Source organism: Sprattus sprattus, assembly GCF_963457725.1.
Source record: "Sprattus sprattus genome assembly, chromosome: 9".
Classification (NCBI taxonomy): domain Eukaryota; kingdom Metazoa; phylum Chordata; class Actinopteri; order Clupeiformes; family Clupeidae; genus Sprattus; species Sprattus sprattus.
In genome coordinates, this window is record NC_137928.1 from 22,312,209 (window position 1) to 22,337,904 (window position 25,696).

General features: G+C 45.7%; 1 protein-coding gene across 1 annotated transcript in view; it reads left to right on the top strand.

Moving 5' to 3' along the window:
• Positions 1 to 23,603, top strand: part of si (sucrase-isomaltase) — a gene marked incomplete at both ends in the record, with an annotated part of 54,228 nt that extends 30,625 nt beyond the window's left edge. Inside the window, 24 exons of the mRNA XM_080844299.1 lie at positions 307 to 456; positions 618 to 821; positions 1,020 to 1,174; positions 1,436 to 1,604; positions 2,736 to 2,832; positions 5,367 to 5,479; positions 6,167 to 6,292; positions 7,084 to 7,212; positions 7,541 to 7,657; positions 9,933 to 9,995; positions 10,404 to 10,520; positions 10,905 to 10,995; positions 11,289 to 11,427; positions 11,777 to 11,910; positions 14,818 to 14,852; positions 15,124 to 15,240; positions 18,931 to 19,079; positions 19,947 to 20,031; positions 20,320 to 20,376; positions 20,521 to 20,645; positions 21,138 to 21,226; positions 21,612 to 21,661; positions 22,195 to 22,365; positions 23,526 to 23,603. Of these exons, the coding sequence (XP_080700425.1) occupies positions 307 to 456; positions 618 to 821; positions 1,020 to 1,174; positions 1,436 to 1,604; positions 2,736 to 2,832; positions 5,367 to 5,479; positions 6,167 to 6,292; positions 7,084 to 7,212; positions 7,541 to 7,657; positions 9,933 to 9,995; positions 10,404 to 10,520; positions 10,905 to 10,995; positions 11,289 to 11,427; positions 11,777 to 11,910; positions 14,818 to 14,852; positions 15,124 to 15,240; positions 18,931 to 19,079; positions 19,947 to 20,031; positions 20,320 to 20,376; positions 20,521 to 20,645; positions 21,138 to 21,226; positions 21,612 to 21,661; positions 22,195 to 22,365; positions 23,526 to 23,603 (2,760 nt within the window). The remainder of the gene's footprint in view (positions 1 to 306; positions 457 to 617; positions 822 to 1,019; positions 1,175 to 1,435; positions 1,605 to 2,735; positions 2,833 to 5,366; positions 5,480 to 6,166; positions 6,293 to 7,083; positions 7,213 to 7,540; positions 7,658 to 9,932; positions 9,996 to 10,403; positions 10,521 to 10,904; positions 10,996 to 11,288; positions 11,428 to 11,776; positions 11,911 to 14,817; positions 14,853 to 15,123; positions 15,241 to 18,930; positions 19,080 to 19,946; positions 20,032 to 20,319; positions 20,377 to 20,520; positions 20,646 to 21,137; positions 21,227 to 21,611; positions 21,662 to 22,194; positions 22,366 to 23,525) is intronic.
• Positions 23,604 to 25,696: the final 2,093 nt, after the last annotated feature.

Consider the following 25,696-nt stretch of genomic DNA (forward strand, 5'->3'; position numbering starts at 1 on the left):
GATGGAGGGTGGGTGTCATTGCACACATGCGCTACTCTCAAGGTCCCGACGGAATGACAAAAGCACAGAGCTCGTCGAGGGCACTCCGACCGCCGCGCCATGTTTGCGTCTCGGTGGCCAGATTTATGGGGCGTTGCCATGACAGATGCCGGGATATGAGATGCTGTACGCATGAATGTTTGTCATGTTTGTCATCCTTACTCTATAACTACTTGAGCGAGCAGCATCTCAGGGCGTATCAGTACAAGGAGAAGCCGTTGTAAATCTCTCTCTCTCTTTTTAAATATATATTTCCTTTCTCTAAAGGTGCTGCACCTCAGGGGGCTCGGGTTGAATATGGGGATGGATTACACCGTCACATGGGACGAGGTGAACTCTGATTTTGAGCGCTTTGACTGCCACCCTGAGGAAGACAGCAATGAGGCAAAGTGCAAAGCCAGAGGCTGTATCTGGCAGGTAAGTGTGTGTGAGAAAGAGAGAGAGTGTCTCTCTGTGTGTGAACATATTTGTTCAAAGAAAGAAAAAAGCTCCCGACAAGGAGATCCTTCTGTGAGAACTGCAGACTTTGAATGATATTTGAAGCTGGTACCATCACCTTTTTTTGTGCCTTTTCCAAGGTTTCACACCTTACCTCAGTCCCCTGGTGCTACTACCCTAAAGACTATGGCTACACAGCCACGACTGTTTCTAATAGCACAAGCGGGTGGACTTTTGACATTGAGAGGAACGTGAGGTACCCGAGCCCACGATCACGATCGGCAGACATAGACAAACTCCGTGTGGAAATCTTATACCTCTCTGGGCACTCTCTGCGCTTTAAGGTAGGGACCTCGCCCAGCAAACCTGCCAGCTCATGCAACAACTCCTCTGAGCATTAGGATTTATACTTGCTTATTCTTACTCCCACCATAAAACACCCAGATATGTTCATACTGAATTCTTTTCATTGGATAATGACAAAAAAATAGGATCCATCAAAAATACAGAAAAACATGCCTCTTCCCTGACCCCTTGTCCAGATCTATGATCCAGCTACGAAGCGCTACGAGGTGCCTGTGCCAATGCAGCTGCCCTCCACGCCTGAGACGGACGAGGCCAAGAGGCTGTACGAGGTGCGTGTCGAGCAGCAGCCCTTCGGCATTAAGGTGCTCAGGAAGAGCACGGGCACTGTCATGTGAGTAAACCATTAACAATGATGACATCTTCTGAATGGATCATCAATTGCTAGTTATTTCATTGTTCTGTGGGTTAGCATGGGCTTAATCAAGGCCTTGTGTAATTTAGTGAGCGGACAGAGTTTGGCATTGTCTGTGGCACAGTGGGGGTAAAAGGTGTGATTCTCACTGGTTATTTTACTCCATTTGGAGTGGTCTTATTTCATATCTGTGCTGCCTTGTGTGATCTCACATCTCTGCACTCTGTTTTTCCCTGGCAGATGGGACTCAGTCTTGCCCGGCTTCACGTTCTCCGACCTCTTCATCCAGGTGTCCACCCGTCTCGCTTCGGAATATATCTACGGCTTTGGCGAAACGGAGCACCCAACCTACCGCCACGACCTGAACTGGCACACCTGGGGCATGTTCGCCAAGGATCAGCCCCCCGGGGTAAGGCTGACTCAATCAGCCCCTTTCTCTCACCAGGAGAAACCCTCTCTCGCAACAGGGGAGGATTTTTCTCTCACCATGGGAGAATTTCTCCCTCACTAATGACTCCTATATCCATATTTATTTGAGTCAAATGTATTTCATTTACCGATCAAATGGCATTCTTTATTTCATTGCTGTAGCTGACATTTTTCAGACTCCTTTAACCAACATACTAGGCCATGTGGAAGAAGCACAGTCTTTATTTGAGTGCTTGTGCTTCCCAACCTGGGTCTTCGCCTGTGCTGTTGCTATGGCTTTCACACAATATGCAGCACAAGCCTTTGTGCTGCGGCAGGCTTTTGTTAGCACGTGTGTGTGTGTGTGTGTGTGTGTGTGTGTGTGTGTGTGTGTGTGTGTGTGTGTGTGTGTGTGTGTGTGTGTGTGTGCGGTACATCACGTATGTGTGATTTCTAGCCATGGCCTCATAGTCACCTTATTTCACCACTCTGAGGTCAGAGTTGGTGTTTTCTTCACTAGTTTGGCCCCCACACACAACACTGCTGCCATAAGCTTATATAAAGTATATGTTTAGCATCAGAGTCTTCATTAGCATCAAGATACTTCTGCTTATTCTGGACATCTGTGTGGGTTTTGTTTGTTTGTTTGTTTTCTTGTTTGAGTGTTTGAGCTTGCTCAAGTTAAGTAAAAAATACTTTTCCCTTTAAAGTCCTTATGTTGGATGTTGGTGCTGAGAGGTGCCAAGGAGGAATATGAATATGCTGAGTGTGCTGTGCACGTGGGCTAAGAGTGAGTCGGTCGGTCTTTTCCGGAATGTCTGCTGAACCATGATGCCTCAGTGGCGTTTGTGGAGGGAGCGCTGTCATTAGCTGTCAGTCCTCGTTATGGGACATGCTAACGACCTTTCTTCTCTGACTCACCCCCATCACGCTATGCACCAGAAGGACATACAGGCCAGGGAGGAGACCCCCACCCCGGCAGCGAGAATTTCACGCATTAACACCGTACTGTCTGAGTCGCAATGCATCAAACCTGACGTGACACCTCTCCTTAACCACTGCGGTCCACTCGTGCCTTCCCTTCTCCTCATTCCTCTCTCTCTCTCTCTCTCTCTCTCTCTTTCTCCATCAGTACAAGATGAACTGCTATGGTGTTCACCCCTTCTACATGGGCCTGGAGAAAACTGCAGATGCTCACGGAGTCCTCCTGCTGAACAGCAATGCCATGGGTGAGACACAGAACGTGCCCTCTCACTCGTCCTTTCCCTTCTTTGCTCCCTCTCTCTCTTTCTCTCCCTCTCTCCCCCTCTCCCTCTGACTCATGCTATCTCATGCAGCACAGCGTGGATTCCTCCAAGTGTGTGCAAATACAAGCATCTACATATCTGTCCCTTTCACCTTAACCACGTGTCCTTTCACAGGCAGGCTGGTTACGCAATGGCAGTTGTGTCCTCCTGTGCATGTAAAGCATTTAGAAAAGAGCCCAGTCCTCTGTGTCAGTGCAGCTGGATGGGGCAAGGACAGTGGGGCGCCGTATCTGCCCCCCTTACCCCTCCTCCCAGCTAATCCCAGGCAGCCCAGGGGTCAGTGGGGCTTCTGCAAGTCATTAATAATGCTGTGATATTATTTATCTCAAGCTGATTCTTGACATAGGGCCCTCATGAAATGAATCATCACTACAGAGCAGGGCATGAGGAACACTGCTACCGCTGTGGCATAGCAATTTGGCTGAAGAGAGACTTATTAAGCATTGTGCAGTCAGTGTAGTCAGTGCAGTCAGTCTAGTCAGTGACCCCCCCCCCCCCCCACACACACACACACACACACACACTCTCTCTCTCTCTCTTCTACCTCTCCCTCTCTGTCTGTCTACCTTGATCACACACACACACATACACACACACACACACACACACACAAACACACAAATACACACACATGGGCAAACACACAAAGTGGGTAACTTGGTAGCGCAGCAGGAGAACAACTTTGAGCCTGCGTGGCTTAAAAGGGAAACATCAAAAGAGTATTTGAACACAACGAGGAGATGCCCCACAAGCTGAATGATCGCTGTAGAGTAACACGCACAGTGGGACCCACTCCATCACTCCACAACAGCACTCGCTTGATTGTGAAATGAGAACATAAGTAGACATTTATGGTATCGAGCAACTGATTCAATTATACACTGACAGAGGCCACTGTACGCAGTTCAACAGTTCGTCACTTTGCAGTTTCTTTGTTCACGGACTAGTGAACAATGTAACTGCTGTGTGCATTCAGGCTTGTCATAGTGGGCCAAAGTCATTCAATGAAAACAAACAGGCTTCTATTCAATTGAATTCAGTTGTATTTAGATAGAGCCATTCAAAGTTAAAATAGTCTCACTGTACTTTAGAGAGCCCAGCGCCTGAAGCTCCTAGAGCAAGCACTAATACTGGGGCAAGGAAATAGTAGGACCCATCTGCTTGGGGCCGGCCAGATAGAGAGATAAAGATAGAAAAAGGAGGGGAGGTAGAAGGGAAGGGAGGAGAAAAGAGAAAAGAGAATCAGGAGTAATCAGATGGATCATACACCCATGTGGCATATGTAGATCATACATACATACACAATCGGGAGCCAGCATTCAAAGTTTTGGACATTGAACAGCAAAGTTTGATACAGGGTCCTCATAAGGTTACTATTATTTATTTTATTCTCAAATACAAAATGTGCAATACATTCCATCCTAACTTTACGGGCTGTATATACTGTACTTCTTACGTCATTCTCGTGCCATTTCATATTTATCTCTGCACTTCTTGCATTCTCCACTCCATCTCCATTTTTGCACTATTTGTTGTGTTTACAGTTCACAGCTCCTGTATATAGCCATTCCTCCCTGTGTATGTGGTGTTGTGTTGTATATTTTGTGTAGGTACACTGAGAGCCACTTAACCCAGAGTCAAATTTCTTGTTTGTTTGTTAGATTGCATTCCAACCATTCCTTAACTTGACTGCTCAATGCCACTGGTAAAAATAGGAAAGGAAACAGATGAGAAAGAGGATCGATGAGAAAGAGGAGCGAAGCAGAGAGTGAGAGCAGGACAACAAGCCCGACCTCTCCAAAAAGCCTGTCTGGGCTTGGTGGGGGGCTCGATAGCAGAAGGCTGCCTACTATTGTGCTTTTTGAATTACAAAAAGACCTGCACCCAAGGGGGTATTGGTGGACAGTAGGGGATAATTCATTCCTGTAGGTAATTTGGAGCTAGTCCATTTAGAGCTTTGTATGTTGGAAGGAGTACTTTGAAATCAATTCTAGTTTTGATAGGGAACCACTGCAGAGAGGCAATTACAGGTGAGATCTATTCATATTTCTGTGCTCTAGCATGTGTGCGACGGCAGCGTTCTGTATTAGTAAGAGGCTCTAGTGAGTTGTTCCTAAATAAAGACAGGAGAGCATTGCTGTAGTGAAGTCGCAAAGTAACAAACACATGGATTAGTTTTTCTGCATCCTGAAGGGATAGGATCTTTCTTAGGTTTTGAATGATAATTACACAAAAATCTTTGACGCTCTTTTTGGACGTTAGTGAGAGAGGGCTCAGGGGAGGTCAACAGGTGAGAAGGATTATGGGAGCACAACAGATTGCAGGGGTGTCACAGAGGTAGTCACAGTGCTACTATAAAAGTTTATATAGACTCACGGCAAAAATAGTGAAAGCCCATTTTGGCATGGCGCATTAGTGCATACTGCATACTCAGAGTGGGCTGCCTGTGCTTTCAGACGTGACCTTCCAGCCTACTCCAGCCCTCACCTACCGCACTCTCGGGGGCATCCTGGACTTCTACATTGTCATGGGACCCACACCTGAGCTGGTAGTGCAGGAGTACACAGCGGTGAGAGGCTTTATGGTTGTCTGTGTGTGTGTGTGTGTGTGTGTGTGTGTGTGTGTGTATGTGTGTGTGTGTGTCTGTGTGTGTATGTGGTGGGGGGTACATAAAAACAGGCCAAACAGTTCGCAAAATTCTGTTCAGTATCAGCAATTATAAGAAACATGTTTATTTGGAAAATATGATGTTTCCTTTACCCTTGAACTGTAAATCCCCAAATGGATTGTTGAACTGCTTTTATTAGTTGAACTGTTCAGAAAATGTGATTCCTGATGAAGCTTGACTTGTAATGTGGAATCAAATAGAGTATACTAAATGTGTGTGTGTGTGTGTGTGTGTGTGTGTGTGTGTGTGTGTGTGTGTGCGTGTGCGTGCAGATGCATGTGTGTGTGTGTGTGTGTGTGTGTGTATGTGTGTAAGTAGGGTTGCATTTGCAAATAGGACATTTAGCAGCTGGGACTTCTTTGCCTCGATGCCCAAGGTGTTTTCAACCCAGACAATCCCAGACAAAAACACCCACAGCTTTAGTGTCTATCCAATACTTTGTTCGCTTTGTTACTAAATACCTGATGCCATATTAAAACATTCCATAGCGCTCCCTCTCTCTCTCTCTCTCTCTCTCTCTCTCTCTGTCTGTCTCTGTTTTCCTCTCATTCTTTTACTCACTCTCTGTGTGCATTATTCACTCCATAGATGATTGGTCGCCCTGTCCTTCCGGCCTATTGGTCCCTCGGATTCCAGCTGTGTCGCTATGGATATGCCAATGACCAGGAGATTGCAGATTTATACAGAGACATGAGAGCAGCTGGAATTCCTTATGTAAGCACTCACAAAAATTCACACGTATTGACACACAACCACACAGACACAAGTGCACACGCACAAACAGTCACACACTTAAAAATGCTCTAACATAGACACAAACACATAATTACTCTCTCTCTCTCCTCTCTCTCTCTTTCTCTCTCTCTTATGCACTCACTCACACACACACACACACACACACACACACACACACACACACACACAAACACACACACACACACAATTACTTTATGTGCCACCTTATCCCCTTCCCACTGACAGCGAGCACCACACCTCTCTTAGCAGCTCCAGTCGTGGGTAGCACTTGCAGAGCAAGCAAGCAGGTTGAGTTTGCTGTTGGCAGAGAGCACATCCAGCCAAATGTTTGCAAACTGAGCGGAGAGTGGTTTGCTAACGAGAGTCGTGAGGAACCGACACCTTTTGTGTGGGTGAGGTGTGCTATGCTGTGCTCTCGGATTCACACCAGTAATGAAACGAACCACAATTAGCCACCTGGAATCACATGTGCCTTTCCTTTTTAGGTGTCCTGTCAGTGCCTGAAAATAAACCTGGGCTCCAACTGAGGCAACTGTTCAAAGTCAAAATCATGACCCAATTTCAGTGCAATGAGTTTTCTAAATGTACTTTTTAATGTAACATCCATTGCCAGGCCTAGTGACTGTGAACCATATCAGTTAGTTAAAATGCCTCCCTGGATCACATGCATTGAACTAGCCTCTTCTTGAATAGCCTGGTTTACTCAAAGGATGATGAGTGTCCTCACATGTGTCCCTCCCTCCATGCAGGACGTCCAGTATGCAGACATCGACTACATGGAGAGACAACTGAACTTCGTTCTGGATAAGGAGTTCCAGGGTCTGCCTAGTCTGGTGGACAGGATGAGAGGAGAGGGCATGCGATTCATTTTCATCCTGGTATGGACTCTTTCATTTTCATTCTGATATGGACTCTTTCCAGCTTGACTGCCCCCTAATTGAAACCCCTTTGATCTCTTGAGCGGCTCTACAAATGAATGATATCTTAATGTAATATACTTGAGAGCTGGACAAAACATGTATTGTGCAGAGCCACAGTGCATGCAGTCTTTTTCTTTTACTTGAGATCCTCATGTGAATGAACACATCAGAAAGTGATGAATAGCGATGAGATAGAAGGACTTTTCATCACTCCTTCGTTCATTTCAATGTTGGTTAAAAAGTCTCTACGAACCCACTGAATAGCTCAGGGCACCATGTGTTGTAGGATCCTGCCATCTCAGGCAATGAGACTGAGCCGTATCCTGCCTTCATACGGGGTGTGGAAGACGACGTTTTCATCAAATGGCCCGCCGAGCTCAGCAGTGATATAGTCTGGGGAAAGGTAAGGCTTGTCCTACTCCTGCTTCACTCCACATTGGCACCTGTCGCCATCTTGTGGGATGTTCTGATTGGTCAGACAACGCACCTCATGGCCTTGATTTTATTTAGTGGGTGCAGCATGCAGCACAACACTCATTTAACTGCTGTGTGATGTGATGTGAGAGATGGAGGGAGAGGGAGGAAGAGAGAGAGAGAGAGAGAAAGAGAGAGGGAGGGAGGGAGGGAGTGATGGAGAAGAGGGATGCACCTTGGAATGCAGGTTGACTGTAGCCTTGTTCTGCTACTCTAAAGCTTTTTGCACTGCAGCTTCTCTGTGTGCTCCTGTCTGAAACAGCACTGACTCTGGGTCAGTGATTGTGATGATTGATTGACCAGATCCTGCCCACTGTCAGCTATTCTGTCTAATGAAGAATGCTGATGTACATGTGATGCACAAGTAGCACAAGTCTGATGGAAAAAACAATGACTGGAGACTGAGTTGGGTACCGAGAACCGGTACCAATATGGCACCGGTTCCAATACAACCAGTACCTACCCGGACCGAAATGCAACGCAGATTTCGGTGCTTCCTTTCGGTGCCTGAACCTTTTTTAATTAATACAGCAAAAATCCATGCAGCTAAATGAACAAAACTTCCGTAAAATGATGTCTTGTAAAAAGGAATTATTTCCGGCAGCAACATCAAACATGGAGGCTGGTTCCAAAACAGTACAAACGTAGCGATAGCTAACAAGCAGCAACGTTAGTGGCGTAGATCTTTCTGAGTACGATCTGTATACTTTTTTGGGTTGCTAGCAGATTTAGTGGGGCACATATAAAACTGCTCCATCTCCCAATGTAAACTCTGGCCTTTGTCGCTCATGCTCATTGGTGATTACATTGCAACAGTCTTATGACAGCGAAGAGCAAGCACAAACAGAGCTAGCCATCAATATAACAGAGAAAATGACGAAAGGTAAACGATCAAAAGTGTGGCTGTATATTGACGTACAGCCAATGCAACAACAAAATTGCGTGTAAAGGGGGGAGAGAAGGCAAGAGGCAAAGGCAGATCAGAAATCACAGACTGAAGACTAAACGGAAAGGCCAGCAGCCCCAAACCTTAACTCTTAAAGGGGCAGTACACATTCACGAAACCAGTGGGTTTAAATAAATGCAAACAAAATAATACATTTTTGACTCTGAAGGCAAATATGCTCATATTTCTGCAAAAGAATTAAGTGTGAAGCTCTAGTGTGTGTACAGAGTGTGTTTTGTATTTATTTATATCTATTTAATTATACTGTAAACAGTTGTTAACAGTTAATATATTGTTCATAGTTTGAAGTTAAAAGGTTTGAAGCCAAGTGTTTTATATTCATTTTTATTTATAGTATACCTTAAACAGTTAATATATTGTTACATTTGAAGAAAACTATTTGCCTTGGCAATAAATAAGCCTTTAATGTCGTCAATCGTCGTTTTGTGCTATTTAAAAAAAAAGTATCGGTTCTGGCAACATTTAGGCACCGGTATCGTTTTAAAAGTATCGGTTAAGCACCGGTATCGGAAAAAAAAAAAACGATACCCATCCCTACTGGAGACTAGACAACAAACATGAATCATCAATGTTATAGAAATGACTTAAAAAATGTATTTTTCTCTGTGGTATCACATTACTTTTACATTTGTTATATATGACATATATGACCTTAAATGAAAATACCCCCAAATCCGAAACAAGTGTAGACTCTGAAATGTTGGGGGGAAAGACAGAATGAAAGTGAATGAATGACACAGTGTGAGTTATTAATGGTCAGTTTTAGCAGCAGTCCGTTCCCATGCTTGTATTTGAGAGAACTCTGCAGCTTAGAGGTGAGTGCAAGGAATGTACTCCCCTCTTTGTCCAAAAGAGAGACCAGGACAGATTGAATCCTAAAGCTCCGGTCCAGTGAGCAGACAGGATCTGACCGTTACAGAAGCAGAATATGCATTCTACCGCCCTCCTTCACACACAACCGGCCCAAGCTGTGTTCCCTGGTCATTTTAAGACGTAAATCTGTTACAATATTACAAAGTTCCAAACAAGTGAAAGGTTTCTGAATGTGACCTTTCGCTGAAACTAGCTACCTAGTTAGCCTCATTACCTCATTGCATATAAGCAGTTCTGTCTTTGCTTGTTGTTCCATGTTACCCAAGTCACTAGGTAAAGGGAGGTGACCCATGAGTAGTCTATTAAGACAATTCACATAGAAGATGTGCTCTCTCTGTCCTACACCACACACCCTCTCTCACAGGTGTGGCCTGACTTTCCCAATGTCACTGTTGATGAGAACCTGGACTGGGACTCTCAAGTTGAGGTAAGCTACACCACGCACACCGTCACTTCCTGCCTACTAGCCAGAGTTGTTCTTTAAAAACCTCCAGCTCCTCCTCACCTATAATCATGCAACACTGTCTGCAGCTTTCTCATCAATCACTACATACACAATGCCAATGTAATTGCACAGGCCGGTATCAGTGTGTGATTATGCCCAGCGGTGGCACTTCCCCCCCCTTCATCTCGTTTCATTAAGCCTTGCTTCGGTAAAGTTGGAAGAGAGTGCTGCTTCTAATTATGACATGACAGTCTGGAACATGCCCAATCAGTGGACAATGGCGCACTGCCAGTACATGAAGGCTGACCCCCTCAGAGATGCTGTAATCAACTGCGGATGAGTGTGGCACTCACACAGTCCTGCTGTCGCTTCCTCTTCCTCTCCCTCCAGCTCTACAGGTCCTACGCCGCCTTCCCCGACTTCTTCCGCAACATCACAGCGACGTGGTGGCAACGGGAGATCTCCGACTTCTACGACAACACAATGAAGTTTGATGGCCTGTGGATCGTGAGTACTGCCTCTCGCACAAAGAGAGTTATCAGTGAGGCTGTCACCGAGTGACACCAAGTCACTTTGGTTTTTAGCAACCTGTAAGGGCGTTGTGTGTCGCTCACGTCAGCTCACGTTCCTTTTCCAAACTTCTAGGGATCTAGCTTTTGTGACAGTTGTGTGATGTCTCATAGCGTATGTCTCTCCACTTTGTTGTCACCAGCCATCAGAAAGCCAAGCCATCACTCCCTCACCTGCCAGTCACACTAGCTTGTCATGCCACACAAAATGTCAAGGCAGGCAGACACGTAAACAGTTGCCACCTTCTTCAGAGAGATGTTGTCTGGCTCGAACAGCTGATTATTTATGTTATTTCGGAAATGCTGTCTCTTCCTTTGGTAGGACATGAACGAACCTGCCAGTTTTGTCCACGGCACCGTCGGTGAGGTGTGTCTGGGTCCGGAGATCTATGACTTTCCTCCGTACATGCCACGTAAGGACTGGTGATGAAGTCTCCATAGTTGCAACAGAGACATTCACTACTGCACTTTTTTCATTTAATAAATGTAAACATACTGTAAATACACAAACAAAGCCATTTTCAGTTTCACAAAGGCTATGTTAGTTTTTATTAAACTAAATTGTCAGAAATGCTACTACTTACAGTGGCAATGCTTCACTCGGTTAAAAATATTTATTTAGAGAAATTTTGCATCAAATGTATGCATTAAGCTGTTAAGATCTGTCGTTGAAATGCGGTTTGTTTCTTTTTCGTCATTGCTTTAGCTCTGGAGTCCAAGCATCTGGGCCTGAAACACAAGACACTGTGCATGAACAGCCAGCAGTTCCTGAGTGACGGAACGCCAGTCAAGCATTACGACGTCCACAATCTTTACGGCTGGTCTCACACAAAGCCCACATATGAGTGAGTGACATTTCTTTGACACGTCTGTGTCCCTCCCACAACACACTCTCGTTGGTAACGTAAGCCGACTGACGTATGTGGTGCTCCACTTATCTCCATGTGAGAGCATAGTCACCCAGCCATCAAGCACAATGTCAACGATAATTTAGTTTTAAAATATAGCACTGAAATTCACATGGGCTAAGGACGTTCTTTCACTTACACTTCAAATGCACTGAACTCCAGTCGGGCGTGTAGGGAGGCCATCCTTGCCTCAACCAGAGACAATTTAATAGTTTCCTTCCCCACAGATCTGTGTCCATAACTCTTCTGCCCTCTCTTGTGCTTGCGAATGCTAACGCTAATGCAGTGCCCTTCTGAATGTGACCGGGAAGAGGGGGATCGTGGTGACGCGGTCCACGTACCCTACCAGTGGCCGCTGGGCAGGACACTGGCTGGGAGACAACACAGCCGCCTGGGACCAGCTGTACAAATCCATCATAGGTGTGTATCCCAGCAAGCAAGCCTCCACAGGCCCTATACGGGCCCCCTTAGGGCTGGCACAAGGGCCCTTTGGGGGCTGCCCATGCCGGGCCCCTGAGCTTTTGCTCATTGGCAAAGTGCCGGCCCCTCATTGCTGGCCCTGCGTTGGCAGCCCTAACACAGCCCACAGGAGCCCTCACAAGGCCCACGCAGGGCCCCTGAGCTTTTGTTCATTGGCCAAGTGCTGGCCCCTCAGTGCTGGCCCTGCGTGGGCAGCCCTAACATAGCCCACAGGAGCCCTCATTAGGCCCACACAGAGCCTGCACTCATTTTTGGCTCATTTATTTATTGAATATATTTATATATAATAGTAAAACATAAAAGTGAAAGTAAAAAACTGGCACACACACACACAAACTCTGAATTTGATCTCTGCATTTTACCCATCCAGGGTAGTGACTCACACACACTCTGAATTTGATCTCTGCATTTTACCTATCCAGGGTAGTGACTCACACACACTCTGAATTTGATCTCTGCATTTTACCTATCCAGGGTAGAGACTCACACACTCTGAATTTGATTTCTACATTTTACCCATCCAAGGTAGTGACACACACACACTCTGAATTTGATCTTTGCATTTTACCCATCCAGGGTTGTGATACACACAGCACACAGTGAAGTGAAGCACAGCACATTTTTCCTGCCGCTTGGGGATTGAACCGACGACCTTACGCTTTCCAGCCCAACACCCTTACCAGTAGTCCACGTGAGGTTTGTCCACCCAAACTCAAAAGTTATACGTTTTCTACCTCGGAGTTTGGTTTGACAAAGCTCAATAATAATAATAATAATAATAATAATAATTCATTTTTTTATAGAGCTTTTCTGTATACAAACACACATACACACACACTTGTATTAATAAAGTCTTTAATTTGAATTCCTTTTGGCTATTGTACATTTCTGACTATACAGATGTTAGTTATGCTGTAACTGCATCCATTTAGATTTGCAGAACAAACACTTTCTATTTTTTACTATCATATATAAATAAATTCAATAAATAAATGAGCAAAAAATGAGTGCAGGCTCTGTGTGGGCCTAGTGAGGGCTCCTGTGGGCTGTGTTAGGGCTGCCAACGCAGGGCCAGCAATGAGGGGCCGGCACTTTGCCAATGAGCAAAAGCTCAGGGGCCCGGCATGGGCAGCCCTCAAAGGGCCCTTGTGCCAGCCCTAAGGGGGCCCGTTAGGGCTGCCCACGCAGGGCCATCACTGTGGGGCCAGCATTTTGCCAATGAGCAAAAGCTCAGGGGTCCTGTGTAGGCAGCCCTCAAAGGGCCCTGCGTGGGCAGCCCTCAAAGGGCCTGCGTGGGCAGCCCTCAAAGTGGGCAACCCTCAAAGGGCCTGCGTGGGCAACCCTCAAAGGGCCTGCGTGGGTAGCCCTCAAAGGGCCTGCGTGGGTAGCCCTCAAAGGGCCTGCGTGGGCAGCCCTCAAAGTGGGCAACCCTCAAAGGGCCTGCGTGGGCAACCCTCAAAGGGCCTGCGTGGGTAGCCCTCAAAGGGCCTGCGTGGGTAGCCCTCAAAGGGCCTGCGTGGGCAGCCCTCAAAGTGGGCAACCCTCAAAGGGCCCTGCGTGGGCAGCCCTCAAAGGGCCTGCGTGGGTAGCCCTCAAAGGGCCTGCGTTAGTAGCCCTCAAAGGGCCTGCGTGGGCAGCCCTCAAAGTGGGCAACCCTCAAAGGGCCTGCGTGGGCAACCCTCAAAGGGCCTGCGTGGGTAGCCCTCAAAGGGCCTGCGTGGGTAGCCCTCAAAGGGCCTGCGTGGGCAGCCCTCAAAGTGGGCAACCCTCAAAGGGCCTGCGTGGGCAACCCTCAAAGGGCCTGCGTGGGCAGCCCTCAAAGGGCCCTGCGTGGGTAGCCCTCAAAGGGCCCTGTGTGGGCAGCCCTCGAAGGGCCCTTGTGCCAGCCCTAAGGGGGGCCATATGTGGCAGCCCGCACAGGCCCAGCATGGGTTTTCTGGGCAGCTTAGACTTTGTTGGGCTATCCGGTGACAGCCCGCAGTGAACCCAAAGCTGCAGGCCCTGCTTGGGCAAGCCCACACCGGGCCTGTGTAGGACTGGTGTGGGCTGGCCCTAGCCCACAGTGCCCACACCGGGCCTGTGAAGAATTGGTGTGGGCTGGCCCTAGCCCACAGTGCCCACAGCCTGCCTGCATGGGGCCGGTGGAGGCTTGCTTGCTGGGATGTGTGTGTGTGTGTGTGTGCGTGTGTATGTGTGTGTGTGTTTGTTAGACAGATAGAGAGAGACAGACAGAGAGGGAGAGAGAGCCTGTGTGTGCGTAAAAGGATGTCATCGCTGTGTGGGAGTGCATTTTTCTCTGTTACATTGTGGGTGTCTTACGACTTTTTTTTAGTTTGTTTCCACTAGCAAACATGTCTTTCTCCCTCTCTGAAAGTTCAAGGAAATGCAGAGTCTGCAGAGTGCAGCTCAGTGTGGGAATGTAGAGAGGAGGAGATGTTGGCAGTGTAGTCCACAAGTTTTCTTGAGATCCAGAATTCTTCATCTTTCAACTGCATTGCAAACAAAGTGTTCTAGAAGCTGAAAGTGGTAGACAAGTTGAAAGCATAGCATTTGTTCCAAACTGCACACAAGGAGCACACAAACACACACACACACACACACACACACACAAACCTACAGTGCATGCACATGGCCATATGCAAAGTACACACAGATGAGGACATATACATGAACAGAATCAGCTTTACATTAGGCTTTGTTTTGTGAAAGGCTATGGAAGGTCCACACAGTATACCTTATCTTTCACAGTAAAGAGTAACTCTTTCTGATTTTCTGTTTCTCTCCTCCTCACTGACTGGTTGTGTTGATGTAGTCTTGATGTGGATTCTTTCTCTGCCTCTTCCGCAGGAATGATGGAGTTCAGCTTGTTCGGCATCCCTTACGTAAGTGCTCCACTTCCTTTGCCGAAGCTCTCCTGACCAAATGGAGATTGCTATTGATTTCTATGTCTTGAATTTCTTTCTTTCGTTCAAAAGTATGCTTTCATGGGGCAGAGAAATACATGTTTTATGACTCATCTGTGGGTGCAATTGCATTACAGAGGATGTTTGTAAATATGTCAGCAGAAAGTACTGTATGGATGTTCAGGTGGTTGTGGATGGTTTTTACTTGTTGTTACAAGTTGTTATGGTGTTTACTTGTTGCTACCTCTAGACGGGTGCAGACATCTGTGGGTTCTTCAACACAGCAGAGCGTGAGATGTGCCTCCGTTGGATGCAGCTGGGGGCTTTCTACCCCTTCTCTAGGAACCACAATGGCAAAGGGAGCCCGGTGAGTCTACTTGCCTTTTGAACACAAAGCTCTCGTCTGCCAAATAGTTACGTACTAAAACATTTAAGAAGCAAATAACTCAGGAGAAAAACCAGCCTTCCACTTTCATACCTGCCAAGTGAACATGACAGAAATCTGTGAGGTTAAAATCTTTTAAAATCTGTGAAAATGAGCCACCCCCACCAGCCACATACACACACAAACATGCATGCATTTTGTTACATTTCAGAGGCATTTTGTGAACAGGTCTTTATTCGACCCCTAGAGATAAGAAGTTGTTCAGTGATGAAGGTGCTTAGCTGCTGAATATGGAAACATCGTTGACAAGTAGGCTATACCTGCTATGCAGACATAGTGAGCTGCACAGTGCAAACTTGGTAGTTTCTCACTCGCAAATCTGTGAGTGTCACCGATAAAACAAGAGACTTGACTTGTATGCGCTCTCTTACCGCTTCAAACTGCGGAAAAAACACTATGAGAGGTCAGGAAAGCAGGTCACAGATGATGAAAGGAGAGAGCAAAGAGTCGGAATGTTACTCCTGGCCAATAGTTTGCTATCTATTCACTGTGTTTTGTGCTGTGACCTTTGTGGAGCTGTAGAACACATTGAGAGAAGGGAGGGGGGGAAAAAAATCCAATAAGCGGAGGTCGAGAGGATCGATGTGGCGCGAGTAAATTTCCTTGTTGGATGGCGACGCAGGGCGCAGCAGTGACAGTAGGTGCAGGGCGTAATTGAATTCTCAAGGTGAGACACTACCCCCCCCCCCCCTCCCCCCTTTGATTTCAATCATTTAATAATGGCTTGCAAATGGGGGCTTAAACAAGAAGAGAGTGAACAAAACAAAAAACGCAAAAGCGACACCATTAAAAGACCTGCAGGGGGTTAGTGAGGGGTGGGGAGGCTGTTTAAGTTGGAGGTCACTACTGAACATGTCTCTATTAGCGGCCTCATTTCTGATCTGCGCCAATTTACGGCTAAATAACCGCAACAGCCGACCAGGAATCATGATGTGTGCTGACAAGGTCAGAGAAATTAAAAGAAAACAGACATAAAATAAGAGAATAGAATCAGGAAAAAAGTCCTCAAAGGACCCTCCTTTACTTTTATGGCTTTTACACATCTCACGCCCATTGCGTGAGCCAATTACATCCCTTCTTTTCTTAAACTGTGCCCTCTGTAATTACCCCCAGTAACATATAATTAGCTGTTATGTGGCTGTGTCAAATGGGGCCATTTATGGAAGACAATGATCTAGGAATGGAAGGTCATTGTATGAGAGGCCGAGGCGGACGTAATGCATTTATGAGAAAGAGGTGAGAGGAGGAGAGAGAAAGAGAGAGAGAGAGAGAGAGAGAGAGAGAGAGAGAGAGGGACAAAGCGATGCAATAAAAGAGGCCAAGAGGGCAAGGTACTGGGAGATTAGAAGACAGAAAAGCAGAAAGACACATCATGAAAATAAAGAATGAGAGAGAGAGAGAGAGAGAAGGAAGGAGCAGAGAGGCGGGCAGAGAGGATGGGGGCTGGAGGATGATGGCTCTCTGTGTTTATTATGTCTACCAGTTGCTGTAAATGTGCTCGTCGATATGAGCTGCCACTGAGAGAGATGCTCTGTGTGTCTCAGCCCTCCACCCTCAGTCTCGCCTGGCTGCCTCCGCAGTAGAGGAACGGAGCTGCACGTGGGTGGAGACGCCTTCGCTTGGCACCCGCATCTTAAAGGACTCGGGGCGCCAGTGGGCTTGAAATAATTTTTGGCCCTCATATGCAGAGAGCAAGTCAGACAGTCTGGGGGAGGTCTGAGGCATTTAGGGGTTTAATGGGGAAATATGAGAGCCAGCCATTATAGTTTAGGGGAAGAGAGGCCTTGTCTTGGTTGGAGAGGAGTGGGGGAGAATGAGGCGAAGGCATGGGTGATGAAGATCACATGTGGTCAGATATACAACCCCTACCCCGTGGAAGAAGCATAGTGTTCAGCAAAGAGCTGTCGCTCTCTCTCCCTCACTCTATCTCTCTCTCTCTTACACACACACACACACACACACACACACACACACACACACACACACACACACACACACACACACACACACACTCACTGATAGGATAAAGCCTCTCTTTACTGCCTTGCGAAAGCATGTCTGCATTAAATGATATGGTCGTAAGCAGGTCTCCCCGACTCCTCTTCAGCTTCGCTGTCAGAAGCACTCTTTAGAGATGCTCATCTCCGCCATGATTTATGGGCTTTAAGAAGGCACTAAGTTAAGCAGTCTTATTTTCTAAAGTAAGAGGGCAATATGTAACATTTAACGTAAGCTCAATATTCCTGAGAGTCTCAAATTGTTTAAAGTTGAATCTTTACTCAGGAGAAGAGCCTTAACCCAGGGGACTTGTTTTGCAATTTTCAGCACAAAGCACAGTCAATGCCATCACACACAGCACTTTCCTTTATCCTTAAAATTAACAGTATTACAGTAAATCACTGGCAATGCCGGTAAGCTGCTTGTGGAACGCTCATGAATGCAAACTACAAACCCTCAGCTGCTCAGCGGAGCCCCCAAGAAATAGCTTTAGTGTCCTACACAAATATGAGCTGCACCAGTGTCGGTGGCCTTGGTCCTATGAAATGTCACTTCCCCAGCTAAGTATGACGTATGAATTCCCAACTGCAAAGGCGCTGCCGCTTGACAAGCCAGATAGCAGAAGTCAGATTCCGGGACAAACTGAAGTCCTCTATCACACTGTGCTGTGAAGCCACGGCCACAGTGGGTCTGAGCAGTGCACTTCATCTGACACACTGGGAACAACATCTCTCTCCAACCTGCTCCTCCTTTGGATAAATGTTAGTATTATTTAGTCTCTGCTTATCCGGGAAGTTACTGCTGTCATGGCCTCTCATGCTGAAACAAGCAATTTACCTCTCAGGTACACATTCATGGCTTCTGCCCTCTTAACAGTCAGCCACAAGACTAAATAATCTTCCAAATATGTTTATTCCATGATGACAAAAGAGAAGAATACAACAGTAACCATAGTGGCATGTGGGCATCTGTTTGTTCACTAATTGTTAAAAATCATACATACTGTATTTGATCCAACTTAGGTGGCCTACTTAAGGGAACACCTACTCTCTGCATATTCTCTGCATTTGTTCATCATTCATTTTTCAAAATCTGTTGTGTCGTTGATATCTCTTGCTTATTCATATTTCACACGGAAACTATCTGCGTTACCCAAATGTAGCTCATTTGCTAGGCTGTTTAACTCAGCTACTCTCCCGTCTTTTTCATTATTAACTCTCAGAAGCACTCTAAGATCAGCATCAGGTCTGTAGAGAGCTGTACCACAGATGCATATAGGAGGGAGCACATGTCATCTGTTCATAAGTAGGATCTGTTGTCGACTGGGATTCTGTCTTCTTAAAATGTCTTTTTTTTTCAGGATGTTTGCTATGTGCTGGAGGCCACAGCTGTAGAAATGCACATGATGTAGCACAAGTCTAGTTGAACGCATTGTGGTTGCATATGTGGATTAGCATACATTTCCCCCAAGGGTGTTAGTGCCCATGAATTTACTTTGCATTTTGGCTTACTCTCTCTCTTTCCCTCCCTCCTCCTAACTCCTGTGTGTGTTTGTGTGTTTGTGTGTGTGTGTGTGTGTGTGTGTGTTTATGTCTGTGTGTGTCTGTGTGACAGAGACAAGACCCTGTAGCCTGGGATCCAGAGTTTTCCGTGGCATCCCGGGACGTGCTGAACATCCGCTACACGCTGCTGCCCTACCTCTACACCCTGATGTTTGAGGCCCACACCGACGGCAGCACCGTTGTGCGACCCCTCCTGCACGAGTCAGTGCACTCGCCCTTCCATATCACCCTCCATCACACCGCACACACCCAACCCATGGCTACAAACGGGACGCTTTTCTTTCAAATAAAAAACACTGCATAAGTGGCCTTGGCTTGTAAAATCCGCTTTAATGCATCTTTCTCCCACGTGGTGGCTGGCTGTTGAGGCGTTTTCTGATGTGCCATCTCCGAATGCCATTCGGTGTTTGTTCTTTTTCAAATAATTTTCTCTATGCCGGCACATTCCCTGTACATTCCGGAGTGAGATTTGCACCTTTTAAAGCTCTCATCTCACTTTAGAAGGTCTCATCTCATCCTCGCTATTAGCTTATGCCTCTCCAAATTGTCCTTGTCCAGCAACTTATTTTCTTAACTCGCCTCCTGTCCTTCTCACTTCATTCCCCCTTCTATCCTGCTTTGTCATTTCTCTTACTGTTGCCCTTTTAAGTTCTGTCCTTTCGTCTGTCTCTCCTTCCTCCCTCCCCTCCATTATTCACACGCCCCTCTCATTCCAGTTCATTCTCTGTCTGACTCATCTTGTCCTTCCTCTATCTCGCCCTCGCCCGTCCTCCTCTTCCTCTCATATTTCTGGCGTTCTGGCAGCGCTGTGCCGGCGGCAGCATTGATCAGGAGCTGCTGACTACCCCACTCTACTCCCTCGCCCTCAGTGTCCCGTGTCTCTGCTCTCAGCCTAATGGGCCTGATGCCTACCAGCCTCTCGTGCCTCTATCTCCACCATCACAGTCACTGTCCAGCTACACTCTGTGGTGCATCTGGGTAATGAGCTGCTGGACTCTGCAGGGCTTTTTCCCGTGTCCCCTAGAGCCATGTTGAGAGTGGGGTTCTCTGTCTCTTCTGCCCCTGCAGGTTTGTGAATGACAGAGTGACGTGGGACATCCACAGGCAGTTCCTCTGGGGACCAGCACTGCTGATCACACCTGCACTGGATCAAGTGAGATGATGCATGTGTAATACACACATGATGTGCACGCACAGACACAAACACACACACACACACACACACACACACACACACTCACAAAAACACTCACATGAATACAGTCACAGTACAACACATGCCACATGCCAAGTGCCCTTAGGCTTCCACTCACACACATGCACGCATGCACAAAGCACGCAGGCACACACTCTCTCACACACAGACTCACACACACACATATACATACATACTGTACACATTCACACAGATCCATCATGACGACCTTTGATTTATTCACAGGGTGTCACTGAAGTTAGTGGTTACCTGCCAAATGCCAAATGGTACGATTATCACACGGTAAGCCAATCTCCATTGTGTTTATCACTACACGTGTCACTCACCTATCCACGATAAAGTGCCGGTGGAAGGTCGTGTCTCTGCTACTGGAGCTCTTGGGTGGGGGACTCACATGTGGACGGATCCCCTCTGCTCTCTTTGCAGGCTAAGGCGGTTGGGAAGAGAGCTGAGACTGTGAGGATGCACACTCCATTGAACCACATCAACCTGCACGTGAGAGGCGGTTACATCCTCCCCTGGCAGAAACCTGAGAACAACACCCTCTACAGGTGAACTCATGGACACATGGGCACAGTGCATTTTCTTACTTTGAGAAGATAGGTTGGATTTTCAGAGCATAAATATGAAAAATTGACATGCCAATAGGCACTTACGTTTCTATGGTAAAGGACCATGTCATGGCGTAAGTAATTCTGCAACCATGCAAAAGTTCTCTTAAATTCTCATCTCCTCAGACTGATTGAAGCGATGAAATATTCGTGTGACAAATTCACTTATGTATACACAGTATATAGACTCTTTACACTATCATCTTTGCCATAGGAAAGTTAATGTCTTTCTATTTGGATGTATGAGAGTAGAAGATGAGTGTCTCAAAAAGTATGATGAAAATTGCATCAGAGAATTGCAGCAGCTGCACCGAATTAACCCAGAGGTGCTCACTTGCGGGGTCCACCTGTGTCAGTGGGCTCTCCACATGCATTTTCGTCATCCTGTGCGACTGGCCACAGACTGTGCCTGACCCCCCCTCTCTTTTCCAGTCGCAAGAACCCCATGGGACTTATTGTTGGTCTTGATGATGACGGATCGGCGCAGGGCTCCCTGTTCTGGGATGACGGCGAGGGCATCGGTGAGTCTCTCATCTCCCCCCTCTCTTCCTCTCTCCGTCTGTGCCACTTCGCGACCAACAGCAGGAAAATAGAGCGAGTGGCCTCCTATCTGACTTGGTGATGACAGCATACTCTGATTACACAGTCTCAGTCTGTTTTTGAAGTTTGAAAGCCCCTCTATGTGTGTGTGTGTGTGTGATCAGAATTCTGAGAGCTTTGGGTGAAGTGAAGTGTGTAACAAGGAAGAGAAAGGCATCCAGATAGATGCCATTACATTAATGCTATCTGTCTTCCCTTGTAAATGTACTGTCTGTCATGATCTTATCTTCTCCTCTCATCTCTCTTTATCTCTCTACCCTGCCTTCATCTACTTCTGATGTGCATCATCTCTGTCTTGCTGTTCAGATACTTATGAAAAGAACCAGCACCTCTGGATGACTTTCACAGCAAACAAGGTAGGCTGTTGTTTTAGTACATTCTAAATGTGTATTTCGTAAATCAATGACAGAACCACAGAACAATGATGGACTGTGCAGTGTGGGGACTCATTAAAGCCAGTGGGGAAATCAGCGGCATCATGGTTCTGGGCAGAATCATCTGGTCCCATTGTCACACAGCTATATACTAAATGTGTTGCATGTTTTTAAAATTATATTTGTTGTGAGGAGAGAAGTGGCTAAGGGTCTCGTAGGGAAGGGGGGGAACAGCCACCTCCCCCAAGCCTTGAACCCAGGTCTACGGGGAACCAACCCTGCACCCTGACCACAATGGCAAAGTGCCAGGCTCGTCAGTCAGAGCACAAACTCAACCGTAGTGACGGCACTCTGTCACAGGTCTCTCCTTGTATACCCACACTTCACACACAGCACACAGAGTTTTTGAAGGGATCAACTCTACAGCTTTTCATGTCATGTCCAGTGTAAGGCTCATTGTATGACCCACAAAAAGCCGATATATATATCCACACTTAATTTTGTCTATCCACCAGAACACGCTAAGCAACCAGATCAGCCACAATGGCCTGGCTGCTGCAGACCACCTGTCACTGGGAGAAGTGAAGGTGTGGGGCGCTGGGCGTGTGGCCATCACCCAGGTCATCTTCCGCACCCAGGGGGCTGCTGATGTCAGCCTGAGATTCACACATAACCAGCAAACAGAGGTGAGCTGAAGACACGCTGTATGGACGGACTGAGACACAGGATATTTAGGACTGTGCTCATGGACGTACAGTATGTGTTTTTGGGTGTTCATTTTATCAGATTTTTTTTTTTTAAACGTCTGTAATAGTCAGTTAAAAGCATCATTAATGTCATAAATTATCACATCAAATATGAATAGATAATACTTCTGAGCAAGACAGGGCATACTTTTTTTGAGGGAACGTAGGATAGAATATGGTCCCTAGGTTTAATTTCACATGGTCTGCACTCACTGTAAGGAAGCTGTAACTTAGTCAATCATTACTTCCTTGCACTAAAAATAAATTGTCATTACAGTGTGAAATTACAGTATCTCCTCTGGTATCAGAGGATAGCCAAATCCTGCATTCTCTCAGTATAATGCAACCTTAAAAAAAAAAGTGTTGCTCAGTAATGGGAGCAAGTCTACAGAAACTAAGTTTGAGGTGGAGGCAAGGATAAGATGAAAGACAACACTGAAAAAGGAAGAGGTAGTGGATCATAGGAAGGCGGAGGTGGAGGATAATGTGTTTTGTTTTTCTTCTTCTCTCTGTCTCCCTCTCCGTCTCTCTCTGGCTCTGCCCTTGAAAAGTGACAAGTCATATTCATTGAGCAGGGGCAGCATGCACCTTTAAGTTCCTTTTTTTAAAGAGTAGAGGCAGCACTACGGATGTTTGCTTCAGACCGCTGGGGGAACTGAAATATAATGGAATGATAAAGATGAAATAGAAATGAATTTGAATAACTTGTGTTCTGAAACCCACCTCTTCTATTTATCTTCCTCAAAGTCTTCGTACTGTATAATCACTTTAAATATGCAGGGAGCCTCCACCTGTCTGTCGGCCTGTTTGTCTAACTGAAGGATGGGTTGGAGCAGGCACAGCATTTTTAACTGACATGTAGTTAAACCTCTTCTTTCCCAGACAAACTCAATGCCTGTTGGTCAATGAAAAGACAATTTTTTGTTGTTTTTTGGAAATGTTGGGTCTTTAGGTATTTTTCCGGGGGCCTGTTTTCACCAAGTCGGTAAAAAAAAAGTGTCTACTTGGTGAAAACAGGCCCCTAGAAAAATACATAAATGACATTAGGTTTCATTTTAATTACATTTGTCCACTAATTACCTCTCTGACCTTGCTTCTAGGAGCTCATCCTGCAAGCAACAGAGCGATCTCATCCACTGCATCAGCCCTTCACCATTTTGTGGAACACTGCCGTTTAACATGCACAGGCAAAAGCTCTCCTCATTAACAAGTTAAAGGTGTACTGAAAAGTACTGAAATCATTGCGCCAATGGTATCATAAGACTCATATTGTACTGCAAAAACTAAGGAAATATTCTAGTTTTTCAGAATTCTGCTGGGGTATTTATGGGCTTTGTTAATAGCCGATTAAATGTTGTATTTGACTCCACGTGTACATGAAGTGAAAGAATGAAATTCAACCTAATGTTTTTATCAAGGAAAAATGTTTGTAATAAAATAATTTGCTTTAAAAGACATTGCGTTTGCTACACCTGTTCACATAATGAGAGGTTGCGCCCCCCGATAAATAATCAGAACAAACTTTTAATGGGAGGCAGCGAAACTTGATGGTGGTGATGCGCAATGAGAGATTATAATAATAACTTTTGATTATCAATGATCACAAGTTCTGGCTCGACATCCCCCCTCCCTTTCTCGAACCCCCTCATGTGCGTGAAACTGATGCACGATTACATTCGGTTATAATGATACAATAATCAATTATACATTCCACCGTAAACATAATGATATCAATTTAGCCATGGGGACTTGAAATTGATTTCTGCTCTAATTGGCAATCAGTAGGAGAAGATGTGGAGGGGAGGTGAGCGCACCATGGCCGGGCGCTAATGACACAGGCACCGGCAGAGCCGCCCGCTCCTGTTCAGCTTGCAGGAGACCAGGCAAAGTAGATCCAACTGAGAGGATAATTGTTTTGAATTTTTTATTTATTTTTTGTTCATTATATTTTTTTCTTAGAGGAAAAAAAGCTAAATCTGGGATCTCCTATTCAATTAGCGGGGTCGCGGCATATGTGTCGTTTCCTGTGGAGTGAAACTTTTTAGTAGAGCCCTATGGTGATTTTTAAGACTTTCTCTACCAAAATAGTGAATTAAAGATTGAACTAAATCCTCTAAATGTTTCAAGATGACAATAAGACATCATTAGCTAATTTAATTATTTATAATGCACATTTCGGGGCATGAAACATTCGACATCCTACTGATAAAATGTTGTAAAATATGTGACCATGCATGATTAAAGAAGCAATTTATAATCCTTCAGGCCATTGCAGAGAGAGATTTGCACTTCACAGAAACATAATACATGTCACTCAAATGGGTTCTGGAAAAAAATATGGACTTAAGGGGCTTTTAACAATGGGCACAAAGGAAAATGCATTATTAGCTCATTTTAGAATACACATTATTAAAACTTGAAATGTGAAATTTGAATTGCTGATTTCCAATACATACAGGGTTATCTTCCAGCCCTTTTAGTCTCCCTTCCTTAAAACAACAGTCAATCAGAGGGTGAGGTACATTAGAACAGTCAATCAAATTGAAATCTGAAAAAAAAAAAAAAAAAAAAAACATCACTCCAGACAGGCGTTGTCACTTTGATTTACCAGCAGTGGAAAACAAAGACTTTTTGTTATTCACAGCAAAAGAAGTGGATGGAGGGGGGGGGGGGGGGGGGGGGGAAAAGAATAAAAAATCTCAAACAGGAACACATGAAAGCATAAAAACACTCAAACAACTTCAAAGGCCTGACATATGAAACTGAGTGTTTTTAACATCCCCACGCTAGAATATATTATCTGAGACACGGATCAGATGAGAGGAGGGAGGATCACCAACATGCCTTCTCCAATGTGTAATATGTTGAGCGCCTTGGATTGATTCTGAACAGGTACAGCCTACAGTTCAGCGCAGGCGTTGTATTTAGAAGCCAAGAGGTGATGCTTTAAATGCACAGACGCTCTGGGAAAGAAGTTGCAGTTATGAAAACGAGGCTGTCCAAAACAATTCACTATTGCAACCCATTAATTGTCAATTTCTAACAGAAGAGGCCACCACTAAGTATGTGTGAGATTAAAAGTGAAGGGAAACACACAAACACGCAGACTTACACACACACACACTATAAAAACACTCCCTGCTGTTTCTTGAAGGTAGAAAACCAAAATGACTTTCCCAGATTAATGAGGTGCTGTCGATGCACCCGTGCAAGATGCAAAGATGTTAAATATTGTTTAAATTGTGGATTTTCAACTGGAAGTGTAAACAAC